The following is a 13629-nucleotide window of genomic DNA, read 5'->3' as shown; positions in this document are numbered from 1 at the left end:
CCATCTATATTATAGACATTTAAAATAGCTTACATGAGTTATAGTCTGACTTTAGACATCACCATTATTTTACTATCCACTTCAAAGTAATTTTGTTGTAGAAATTTTGCATTTTAATCTGATAGTTCAAAATAAATTCTACTGATACATAAGGATAATTCTGAAAAGTGAGTAACTGCTTATGATAAACATATATTCTAATGACTCATGCAATGATTCTCAGCCTTTCCTTGTTGGTATTTCTCAGAGTTCCAGTCACAGCTCTAGTCTCCTCTTAGGGACCTAACCCATTCACAACCACAGTTTCAACAATCACATAAAAGTTAGGTCTCCCAAATCTCAGATCTACTACCTGAGGTCCATACTCATATATTCATTGTCCATTTACATAACACCATCTGTTGTCAATATTTCGAATTCAACACACTGGACAAAGAACCGGCCTCCCACTCCTCTGCCAAATCTGTTCTTCTATTTATTATCTTGATGAATAAGAACAAAGTCCACTCGGATGTCCAAGTCAGAAATTTGAAGCCACTTGGACTTGTTTCCTCTCACCCCTCACGTCTAGTTACCAAACACTATTGAACTGACACATCACTGTCTTTTATTTCTTCTCAATATTCTTTGTTCCCACTGCTATTACTTAATTACCTTACTAAATCCTGATAATTTAATTTCTTACTGGATCCTGACAATAGATTTTTAATTAATTTTTTTTTTTTTTTTAGATTTTATTTATTTATTTGACAAAGAGAGATCACAAGTAGGCAGAGAGAGAGAGGAGGAAGCAGGCTCCCTGCTGAGCAGAGAGCCCGATGCGGGACTCGATCCCAGGACCCTGAGATCATGACCTGAGCCAAAGGCAGCGGCTTAACCCACTGAGCCACCCAGGCGCCCCTTTAATTAATTTTTTAAAAAGAGTTTATTTATTTATTTGACAGAGAGAGAGCTCACAAGTAGGCAGAGAGGCAGGCAGAGAGAGAGGGGGAAGCAGGCTCCCCGCAGAGCAGACAGCCTGATGTAGGACCCGATCCTGACCCTGAGATCAGACCTGAACCGAAGGCAGAGGCTTAACCCATTGAGCCATGCAGGCGCCCCTTGAAAATTAATTTTAAAATAACAAAGTGTAAGTGAGGATGTAGAGAAAAGAGACCCTCATGAACCATTGCTGGGAATGTAAACTGGTGCAGTCACTAAGGAAAACAGCATGGAGGTTCCTCAAAAATAAAAAATAGAACTGGGGCCCCTGGGTGGCTCAGTCAGTTGAGTGTCTTGACTCCTGATTTTGGCTCAAGTCATGATCTCAGGCTCCTCGGATTTAGCCTTGCACTCAGTGTGGAGTCTGCTTGGGATTCTCTTTCTCCCTCTCTGTCTCTGCTCCTCCTTCCCTCACACTCTCTCTCTAAAATAAGTAAATAAAATCTTTAAATAAATAAATACAGAATTTTGTGTAAGATGGCAGAGAAGTAGGAGACCCTGTTTCAACCAGTCCCCTGAAGTGAGCTAATTATCTACCAGAACACTCTGAACACCCATGAAACCAGCTTGAGATATAGGATTATACACTTCTGAATCCCTACAGGGGCAGAAGACACCAGCGGACAGGTAAAGCATACTAGGAATGATCAGACTGATATCAGAGGATAAAAAGAAGGAGGAGGGAGTCACCAGAAGCAACCCATTGGAAAGAAATACCCCAATACAAAAGTGCCCTGTGATTGGGGACAAGCATTGACTTGGAGTCTAGTTAAAAGCACTCAAAAAGAGCAACTGGTGGAATTGGGCAGTCACCAGCAGGCCTAAGCCCTGGACCCAGATTGGCCACTGCCGGCAACCACCGGTGCCAGAGAAAGTCTGTCAGCAGAGGAGCCTCCAGTTCCTGGTCCCAGAGCCCCCAGGGTTGCGAAGCTTAAGAGAGTCTGGTGGGCATTCTCTAGAACCATAGCCTTTTGCATTCGTGTTCACTGTGCGACCAGGATCTGAAACATGCTCCCCAACCTCGCCTGAGAGTGTTCCCTGTGGATGCTAGCCGGTGGTCTATAGGACCGGCAGAGAGTCTGAACACTCCCAACCTGGACTTGAAAGAACTACCCCAGACAGCAGTCCGGGCAAAGGCAGCCACCAGAAGCAGGCTCCCTAGACCAACATCCCTCACAGTTATGGCACGGGGGTGCAGGGACAGGCGGGTGCTTCAGGCCACAAGAGACCATCGGGGTTCTCTGCTTCGGACTAAACCTCTGAAAAGCCACAAAAAGCTGCCAAATAACAAAAACCTCCAGAGAACAAAAGCCTGAAAAACCGGTTTCCACAGAGCCCAGCCCCTTGACAGGGAGCAGGAGGACTCAACCCAAGCAAGACCAACTGAAAAACAACTCGGCAGGCCCCTGCCCCAGAAAGCCAGCCAAAAGAAGGAGCAAAAGAACCAGAGGACAACCACCACTGGGTCCCCATAAAACTGTAAAACCCCAATATCAGGGGAAAACAATTTAGCTCCCAGTACTGTCTAAAACCTGTATATTTCATAGTACTACTTTTTTTTTTTTTTAAGATTTTATTTATTTGTCAGAGAGAGAGCGTACAGGCAGGCAGAGTGGCAGGAGGAGGAAGAGGGAAAAGCAGGCTCTCTGCGGAGCAAGCTCCCCACAGAGCAAGGAGCCCAATGCAGAACTCGATCCCAGGACGCCAGGACGATGATCTGAGCCGAAGGCAGTCGCTTAACTGATTGAGCCACCCAGGTATCCCACTACTTTTATTTTTGATTCATTCTCACTATTCTTGTCCTTTTTAATTTCTTTTAACCTATTTACCATTACAACTAGAGGTTTAATACAACATATTCCACAATAACCTTATTTTTTTTTAAGATTTTATTTATTTATCAGAGAGAGAGAGGGAGAGAGAGCGAGCACAGGCAGACAGAATGGCAGGCAGAGGCAGAAGGAGAAGCAGGCTCCCTGCCGAGCAAGGAGCCCAATGTGGGACTCAATCCCAGGATGCTGGGATCATGACCTGAGCCAAAGGCAGCTGCTTAACCAACTGACCCACCCAGGCGTCCCCCACAATAACCTTTTAACTTGAACTTTTTTCATACATATACCTGTATTTTTCTTTTTCTTTTCTATTTTATTTCTTTTTAATATACATATAGATCATATAGATATAAACTTCAAGGTAATCCTCTTTTCCTAATCAATACTACCCCTATATATAAACCACTTTTAATCTCCCTTTATCTCTGGAAAGTTGAGTCTTTTAACAAAGATATCAAGATACACCCAGTAAGAATCAAAATAACCTTCCTCGCCCACATCGAGGATTTATAACCACCCTCCCATCTTCTTCTTCTGTCAGTGTTTCTGTGTATTTGTTTTTGTTCTGGGATTACATAAATCTCATCCTTGGGGTTCATTTTGGCTGGGATCTTTTTTTTTTTTCCTTGTCATTTACTTTTTGTTTCTCTTTTTGTTCGTCCGTTTTTGTTTGTATACCTTATATATCTTACCTTTGGGGCCCATTCTGGCTGGGTCTTTTTTTTTTTTTTTTCTGTCTCTCTTTCTCTGTTTTTCTTTTTTCTTTCTCTTTGGTGGTGGCTTCCGATTGCTCAGAAGCGTTCCAGGGTGCACCCTGCCTGGATTGCAGTTCATATATTCAGCTACACATCCCCTCAACCACCTCTCACCAAAATGACTAGGAGGAGGAACACCCAACAGAGGAAAAATTCAGAGACTGTGCCCTCTCCATCAGAGCTACTGGATATGGACATAAACAGTATGTCTGAAAGGGAATTCAGGGTAACAATTATCCAGGCAATGGCTAGGTTGGAGAAAACCATTAGTGACTACATGGAATCCGATTAAGGCAGAAGTGAGAGGCACTGGGGAAGAAGTCAAAAATGCTATCAATGAGATCCAATCTAATCTAAATACTCTAACAGCTACAGTAACTGAGGCAGAAGATAGAATTAGTGATCTAGAGGACAAACTGATAGAGAAAAAGGATCAGGAGGAGCCCTGGAACAAACAGCTTAGAAGCCATGAAAACAGAAGTAAGGAAATAAGTGATGCCATGAAATGTTTCAATGTCAGAATTATTGGGATCCCTGAGGGGGTGGAGAAAGAAAGAAGACCAGAAGATATAGCTGAAAAAATTCTCCATGAAAATTCTCCCAATATGGGTTATGGACCCAATGTTCGTGTCCTAGAGATAGAAAGATCAACCCCCAAGATGAACGATCTCAAGGCACCTGATTACAAGACTGATGAATCATAATTTTAGACAAGAGATCTCAGAGCGGCTAGGGGGAAAAGATTCCTTACATACAGAGGAAGGTCCATCAGAATAACGTCAGACCTGTAAACAGAAACCTGGCAAGCCAGAAGGGGCTGGCAAGACATATTCAGGGCACTAAATGAGAAGAACATGCAGCTAAGAATACTTCATCCCGCAAGGTTGACATTCAAAATGGATGGAGAGATAAAGAGCTTCCAAGACCAGTAAGGTTTAAGAGAATATGTGACCACCAAGCCAGCACTATAAGAAATATTAAGTGGGGGTTCTATAAGAGAAGAAAGAATAAAGAAAGAAAGAAGAAAGAACCCAAGAGTGTCATAAAACAAAAATTTACAAAGACAATCTATAGAAACAAGGACTTCACAGGCAACATGATGTCAATAAAAACGTCTCTTTCAATAATCACTCTCAACGTGAACAGCCTAAACCCTCCCATAAAACAGCACAGGGTTGCAGACTGGATAAAATGACAGGACCTGTCCATATTCTGTCTACAAGAAACCCATTTGGGACCTAAGGATATATCCAGACTGAAAGTGAAGGGATGGAGAAGCATCTTTCATGCCAATGGGCCTCAAAAGAAAGCTGGGGCAGTGATTCTCATATCAGATAATTTAGATTTTAAACTAAAGACTGTAGTCAGAGATAAAGAAGGACACTACATCATTCTTAAAGGGTCTATCCACCAAGATAGACCCTTTGCCTAACAATTGCAAATATTTATGCCTCCAATACTGGAGTAACTACATAAGATGACTGTTAATTAAGATAAAGAGCCATACTGATATGAATACATTAATAGTAGGGAATCTTAACATGCCATTCTCAGTAACAGACAAATCATCCAAGCAGAAAATTAATAAAGAAACAAGAGCATTGAATGACATTGGACCAGATGGACCTCATAGATATACAGAACATTCCACCATAAAACAACAGAATACTCATTCTTCTCAAGCGTACATGGAACTTTCTCCAGAATAGACCACATACTGGGTCACAAATCAGGGCTCAACTGATACCAAAATTGAGATTACTCCCTGTGTATTCTCAGACCACAATGCTATGAAACTGGAACTCAACCACAAGAAAAAGTTTGGAAGGAATTCAAACACTTGGAAGCTAAAGACCACTCTGCTTAAGAATGTTTGGCTTAGGGGCTCCTGGGTGGCTCAATGGGTTAAGCCTCTGCTTTCGGCTCGGGTCATGATCTCAGGGTCCTAGAATTGAGCCCCGCATCGGGCTCTCTGCTCAGCGGCGAGCCTGCTTCCCCCTTTCTCTCTGCCTGCCTCTCTGCCTAGCTGTGATCTCTTTCTCTGTCAAATAAATAAATAAAATCCTAAAAAAAAAAAAAAAAAAAGAATGTTTGGATTAACCAAGAAATCAAAGAAAAACTTAGACAATTCATGAAAACCAATGAGAATGAAGACACTGGTTCAAAATCTATGGGATACAGCAAAGGCAGTCCTAAGGAAAAATACATAACCATACAAGCCTCCCTCAAAAAAATGAAAAATCCAGAATACACCAGCTCTCTTTACACCTTAAAAAACTGAAGATCAACAAAAAATTAAGCCAACCCCACACACAAGAAGGGAAATGATCAAGATTAGAGCAGAGATCAATGAGATAGAAACTAGAGATACAGTAGAACACATCAACGAAAGAAGAAGCTGGTTTTTTGAAAGAATCAATAAGATCGATAAACCACTGGCCAAACTAACCCAAAAGAAAAGAGAGAGGACCCAAATTAATAAAATTATGAATGAAAAGGGAGAGATCATGACTAACACCAAGGAAACAGAAACAATCATCAGATGATCAACAGTTATATGCCAATAGGTTAAGCAACCTAGATAAAATGGATGCATTCCTGGAAACCTGTAAGCTTCCAAAACTGAATCAGGAATAAACTGACAACCTGAACAGATGAATATCTAGTAATGAGACTGAACCAGTGATCAAAAACCTCCCAAAAAACAAGAGCCCAGGACCTGACAGATTCCCCGGAGAACTCTACCTAACATTCAAAGAAGAAGTAACACCTATTCTCCTGAAGCTGTTTCAAAAGACAGAAACAGAAGGAAAACTTCCAGACTCTTTTTATGAAGCCAGCATTACCCTGATACTCAAACCAGGCAAGAGCCCACCAAAAAGGGGAATTTCAGACCAACATCCCTGATGAATATGGATGCCAAGATTCCCAACAAGATCCTAGTTAGTAGGATCCAACAGTGCATTAAAAAGATTATCCACCATGACCAGGTGGGATTTATCCATGAGAGGCAAGGGTGGTCCAACATTCACAAATCAATTAATGTGACAGAACAGATCAATAAGAGAAGACAGAAGAACCACATGGTCCTCTCAATTGATGCAGAAAAAGCATTTGACAAGATACAGCATCTGTTCCTGATTAAAACTTTTCAAAGTATTGGGATAGAGGGTATATTCCTCAACTTCATAAAATCTATCTATGAAAAACCCACAGTGAATATCATCCTCAATGGGGAAAAGCTGACAGCCTTCCCTTTGAGATCAGGAACATGACAAGGATGTCCACTCTTGCCACTGCTGTTCAACGTACTAGAAGTCCTAGCAACAGCAGTCAGACAACAAAAAGAAATAAAAGGTATTCAAATTGGCAAAGAAGAAGTCAAACTCTCTCTCTTTGCAGATGACATGATACTTTATAAGGAAAACCCAAATGACTCCACCCCAATTCAGTAATGTGGCAGGATACAAAATCAATGTACAGAAATCAGCTGCTCTCTTATACACTAACAATGAAAAAAATAGAAAGGGAAATTAGAGAATAGATTCCATTTACTATAGCACTGAAAACCATAAGATACTTGGGAATAAACCCAACCGAAGAGGTAAAAGATCTGTACTCAGGAATTACAGAACACTCATGAAAGAAACTGAAAAAGACACAAAAAGATGGAAGAGCATTCCATGCTCATGGATCAGAAGAATAAAATGTCTATACTGTTAAAATTGTTATACTGTCTATAATTGTTAAAATGTCTATACTGCCTAGAGCCATCAATTGTTAAAATGTCTATACTGCCTAGAGCCATCAATATTTTCAATGCCATCCCAATCAAAATTCCACCAGTATCCTTCAAAGAGCTGAAACAAACAATCCTAAAATTTGTATGGAACCAGAAGAGATCCCAAATTGCTAAGGAAATGTTGAAAAAGAAAAACAAAACTGGGGGAATGATGTTGGCTGACTTCAAGCTTTACTGAAAAGCTACGATCACCAAGACAGCATGGTACTGGCACAAAAACAGACGCATAGACCAGTGGAACAGAGTAGAAAGTCCAGATGTGGACCCTCAACTCTATGGTGAAATAACCTTTGACAAAGCAGGAAAAAGTACACAGTGGAAAAAAGTCTCTTCAATAAATGGTGCTGGGAAAATTGGACAGCTGTGTGTAGAAGAAGGAAACTTGACCATTCTCTTATACCATACACAAAGATAAAATGGAAATGGGTTAAAAAACTCAACATGAAGCAGGAATCTATCAAAATCCTAGAGGAGAACACAGGCAGTAACCTCTTCGACATCAGCCACAGCAACTTCTTTCAAGACATGTCTCGAAAGGCAAAGGAAACAAGTGAAAATGAACTTTTGGGACTTCATCAAAAACAAAAGCTTCTGCACAGCAAAGGAAACAGTCAACAAAACACAGAGGCAACACACGGAATGGGAGAGCATATTCGCAAATGACACTACAAAGGGCTGATATCCAAGATCTATAAAGAACTCCTCAAACTCAACACGCACAAAACATATAATATGTCAAAAAGTGAACAGAAGGGGCACGTGGGTGGCTCGGTGCCTCTGCCTTCGGCTCAGGTCATGATCTCAGGGTCCTGAGATCAAGCCCCGTATTATGCTCTCTGCTCAACAGGGAATCTGCTTCCTCCTCTCTCTGCCTGTCTCTCTGCCTACTTGTGATCTCTCTCTCGATCTCCCTCTCTCTCTCTCTCTCTGTCAAATAGATAAATAAATAAATAACTCTTTTTAAAAAAATAAATAAATGGACAGAAGACATGAACAGACACTTTAAAGAAGACATACAAATGGCCAACAGACACATGAAAGTATGTTCATCATCATGAGCCAGCAGGGAGATTCAAATCAAAACCACACTGAGATACCACCTTACACCAGTTAAAATGGCCAAAATCAACAAGACAGTAAACAACAAGTGTTGAAGAGGATGTGGAGAAAGGGGAACCCTCCTACACTGTTGGTGGGAATGCAAGTTGGTGCAGCCACTTTGGAAAACAGTGTGGAGATTCCTTAGGAAATTAAAAATAGAGTTACCCTATGACCCTGTAATTGTACTACTGGGTATTTACTTCAAAGATACAGATGTAGTGAAAAGAAGGGCCACCTGTACCCCAATGCTCATAGCAGCAAGGGCCACAGTTGACAAACTGTGGAAATAACCAAGATGCCCTTCAACGGACGAATGGATAAGGAAGATATTGTCCATTTATACAATGGAGTATTATGCCTCCATCAGAAAGGATGAACACCCAACTTTTCTATCAACATGGATGGAACTGGAAGAGATTATGCTGAGTGAAATAAGTCAAGCAGAGACAGTCAATTATCTTATGGTTTCACTTACTTGTGGAGCATAAGGAATAACACGGAAGACACTGGGGATGGAGAAGAGAAGAGAATTGGGAGAAATCGGAAGAAGAGACAAACCATGAAAGACTGTGGACTATGAGAAACAAACTGAGGGTTTGAAAGGGGGAGGTGGGTGATGGGTGAGCCTGGTGGTGGGTATTAAGGAGGGCACATATTGCATGGAGCACTGAGTATGGTACATGAACAATGAATTCTGGAACACTGAAAAAAAATAATAAAATAATAAATAAACATAAAAAAACTACCATATGATCTAGCAATTCCACTTATGGATATTTATCTGAAGAGAATGAAAACACTAACTTGAAAAGAGATCTGCAGCCCATGTTTGTTACAACATCATTTACACTAGCCAAGACATGGAAACAACCTAAGTGTCTATCAACAGGTGAATGGATAAAGAAAATGTGATGTATATATACACTGTGGAATATTATTCTGCCATTAAAAAAAAAAAATTCTGCGCCTGGGTGGCTCAGTGGTTTAAAGCCTCTGCCTTTGGCTCAGGTCATGATCCCAGGGTCCTGGGACTGAGCCCCGCATTGGGCTCTCTGCTCAGCAGGGAGCCTGCATCCTCGTCTCTCTCTGTCTGCCTCTCTGCCTACTTGTGATCTCTGTCTGTCAAATAAATAAAATCTTAAAAAAAAAAAAATTCTGTCACTTGCAACAACATGGATGGAACTCAATGGCATTATTTTAAGTAAAATAAGCTAGACAGAGAAAGACAAATAACATATGATTTCACATTTATATACAGAATCTAAAAAACAAAAAACCATAGGACACCTAGACACAGGATGGGGGTTGAGAGGGTGGGTAAAATCAGTGAAAGAGGTCAAAGGTACAAAATTCCAGTTGTAAGATAAATTAGTAGTGAGGGTGTATATACAGCATGGGAACTATAGTTAGCAACATTATTGGATATTTGAAAGCTGCTAATAGAGTAGATCTTAAAAGTTTTCATCAGCAAGAAAAAAAAACTGAAAATGGATGTTAACTAGACTCACTGTGATCATTTCACAGTAAATACAAATATCAAATCATTATATTTTACATCTGAAACTAACAGTACATGTCAATTATATCTCAATAAAAAAATACTTAAGTCAATCTTACTGGGGTATAATTTCATGCTATAAAACCCAGAGACTTTAAGTATATAGTTCAATATGGTTTTGACAAATGTAAACATTCATGTAACCACCCTCCCTATCACTATATAAAATATTTATATAATCCCAGAAAATTCCCAGGGCCCCTCTGTAGCCAGTTGCAACCCCTGCAACCCCAACTCACTCCAGGCAAACACTAATCTAATTTCTATCACCACAGACTCATTTTGCCTGTTCTGGAGAATCATGTAAATAGAATCACATAATAGGTACTTTTTTGTGCCTGGCTTCTTTCGTTCAGCACAATGTCTGTGATATTCATCCATGTTGTTGTATGCATCAGCAGTTTGTTTTTATTGTCAAGCAATATTCTAGTGCTTATCCACTATATTTTTTTGTTTATCTACTGTAACTGCTTCTTAACTCGCTCTACCTGCCAGCAGATACATAGACTTTGATCCATTTTCATATTGCTTCTGAAGTCATCTTTCTAAAATGCAAATCTGCCTGTGTCACTCATTTTTTTTCAGTTGTTCCTCATTGCCTACTCAATAAAAGATGGACCCCTGAACAAGATTTTCATGAACCTCCCATGCGTTAGCACCTAATTCCTCCTCAAAACCCACATGAATATACAGTTGCTTGGATCCCCAATGCCATTTCGCTATTTATAGTTTTTATATGTGAATCCATCCAAATCAGGGAGAAAAGTGATTGTTTCCAGTCATTTCTGGAAATAAATTTAGGTTCTGAGTATTATATAGCCTGAAGGCTCTAAATGAATTCATATTAATCCTATACATTTCGGAACTGACACAGTAAATACTAAAGTATACTTCATAGGTATGTGGTAAGTTGTCGATGTACTGTCTTGTCCTCATGTAATATAACAAACAATCACAAAGACTAAGACATAAAGGTATAATCTTTTATGGATAAGCTATAATCACACTAAAGATGCAATTTTATATCCTGCTTTTGTCCTTACTTCAAGAGCATTTTCCGTGTTGTTACACTTTATTCATAAATATTACTTTTGATGGCTAAAAAGTGTTAAAAAAAAAAGTGTACATCTAGTTAGTATAACACAGTTTTAAATCTTCTCCTATAGTTAGGCATTAGGTTACCATTAAATTTTTGTGTTAAATTTAAGTAATGCTGAAATAAACATTTCATGTATAAAGTATATTTTACAATTTAGATAATTTTTTTTTTTTTGGCACAGAATCCCACAGGGGAATTACTGTATTCAGAAAGTATAAATAGGGGCACCTGTGTGGCTCAGTGGGTTAAGCCTCTGCCTTTAGCTCAGGTTGTGATCCCACGGTCCTGGGATCCGAGCCCCATATCGGGCTGTCTGCTCAGCGGGGAGCTTGCTTCCTCCTCTCTCTCTGTCTGCTTCTCTGCCTACTTGTGATCTCTCTGTCAAATAAATAAAATTAAAAAAAAAAAAAAAAAAAGAAGGGCGCCTGGGTGGCTCAGTGGGTTAAAGCCTTTGCCTTCAGCTCAGGTCATGATCCCAGTGTCCTGGGATCAAGCCCCACATTGGGCCCTCTGCTCCTCGGAGAGCCTGCTTCCTCCCCCTCTCTCTGCCTGCCTCTCTGCCTACTTGTAATCTCTGTCTGTCAAATAAATAAATAAAATCTTTAAAAAAAAAATTAAAAAAATTTTTTAAAAAGAAAGTATAAATAATTTATGATTTTAATATATTTATAAAATATCACCATGTACTACACAGAAATAATTTTAATACCCTGGTCAACCTCACTCCCCTTTCCAAGCCTTGTTCCTCAGAGACAATCTCTATTATTCATTTGTTATAGTTATTATACTACTCTTTCCCTATTTACAACCACAGATATTGTTTTTTAACTTCCTGTTATGATAATGAGAATTTAGCTAAACTAACCACTTCTTACCTCCTCTGTTAAATCAGAGGAGGCTAAGTTTGTAATGCCAAATAATACACATAAATATATTTCTTCTCTCTCAACTTATAATGTCTTTTTATTAGTATCCTTAGTCTTTTCCAGTAGCTATGCATCTACTTTTACATTGGGAAGGCAAACAATATTTATAATTTATTTTGAAACCATAATAAAGTTGCTCATGTCAGTGGTTTTTAAAACCTGAAAATTAAATAAATAATATTTACATTACGATTATATAGATATTGTTAACTGAAGAAACAAGTAGTAAGTTATGATTATGCTTCTTTTTACCAGGTACCAATATCATGATCCCTAACCCACTGAAAGAAAAATATTCTTACATGATGATCAAAGGATTATCTTGTAACTTTGATTCCAGCCTTTATAAAATAGTAACAGCCACATGAGGTAAAGTACTAAAATTTGTATTTCCTTAAGCCTTAGCAAGTTCTAACTTGCTGCTGATACAAAGTCCAATGCCAGGCTTCCAAATTAATGACTATTATTTTGCATCTGAGTCCAAAAATTTTTATCATCTTTTTTTTTTAAAGATTTTATTTATTTGACAGAGAGAGAGAGCACAAGCAGAGGGAGGGGTAGAGGGAGAAGCAGGCACCCTGCTAAGTAGTGAGCCTGATTCAGGGCTTGATCTCAGGACCCCAGGAGCACACCAGAGCAGAAGGCAGACATTTAACCAACAGATCCACCCCAGAACCCTGCACCTTTTTTTTTTTTTTTTTAAAGTATGCTCCATACTCCAGCTTGTAGCCAAGCATGGGGCTTGAATTCATGACCCCGAGATCAAGACCCGAGCTGAAGTCAAGATTTGGATGCTTAACCAACTGAGCCGCCCAGACTCCCCCTGAAATTTTTATTGTCTTATAAAGGGTGCAAACAAAGTCATAAAGCATTCCCACCTGCCAGAGCATCTCGATAAAGCTGCACAAAATGATTAAAGATATCCTTCGGCAAACACTTTTCATCTGGTAGACACTGTAGAAGGATGACTATCTCAGATTGACCCACTGCATGCATTCCCTTGGTTGTGAAACACCAGCACTTCCTGTTCACATCTATGAATGGAATAAAAATATAAAAGTAAGACATTCTCCTCAATCCTTACCTTTAAAAAAATGCACAGAAATCTGATAAAATATAGCAAAGAATAAAATGTATTATACTGAATCTGTACAATTCAACTGTGAACTATTAATGCACTGAACCAAAGAACCAATGAAGAAAATAAAATATACGAATGACTCTGGCTTAAACAAATACTTAGAAAAGCAATGGGAAGGGAAGTAAAAGAAGAAACAGTGAAAGAAAATGGGCTTAAAATGTGTAATTGTTAAAAGAAAAGGCATTCCATTAAAAATAAATTAAATAAGACTAAGTATTTTAGGCTATAAAGAATATATTCCCCACCTGTATTTTAAAAAATTCACTAAATCAATCAATCAATCAATCAATTAATTAATTCACTTTACCAAGGAAAAAAATTACTTATATAGAACTAGAAACAATAACAAAGGCCAGTATTACAGCTTTGGATTCAGGTTGTGAGCAAAAGAAAATATACTTTTATATATTTAAAATTTCATCTGTAACTGAAAG

The 13629-nt window shown here is 39.1% G+C and overlaps 1 protein-coding gene across 3 annotated transcripts in view; it reads right to left on the bottom strand.

The window, feature by feature from the left end:
* Positions 1-13629, bottom strand: part of ZFYVE9 (zinc finger FYVE-type containing 9) — a 202779-nt gene that overhangs the window by 59141 nt on the left and 130009 nt on the right. For all 3 annotated transcript variants that reach the window (XM_004774466.3, XM_004774465.3, XM_045064515.1), the window contains one exon: positions 12933-13088. In XM_004774466.3, coding sequence (XP_004774523.1) covers positions 12933-13088 — 156 coding nt within the window. The remainder of the gene's footprint in view (positions 1-12932; positions 13089-13629) is intronic.

Source organism: Mustela putorius, unplaced genomic scaffold (assembly GCF_011764305.1).
Source record: "Mustela putorius furo isolate JIRA1106 unplaced genomic scaffold, ASM1176430v1.1 tig00003853_pilon_pilon_pilon, whole genome shotgun sequence".
Taxonomy (NCBI): domain Eukaryota; kingdom Metazoa; phylum Chordata; class Mammalia; order Carnivora; family Mustelidae; genus Mustela; species Mustela putorius.
Note: the sequence above shows the minus strand (reverse complement) of the source record. Positions and strands in the feature narration are given on the sequence as shown.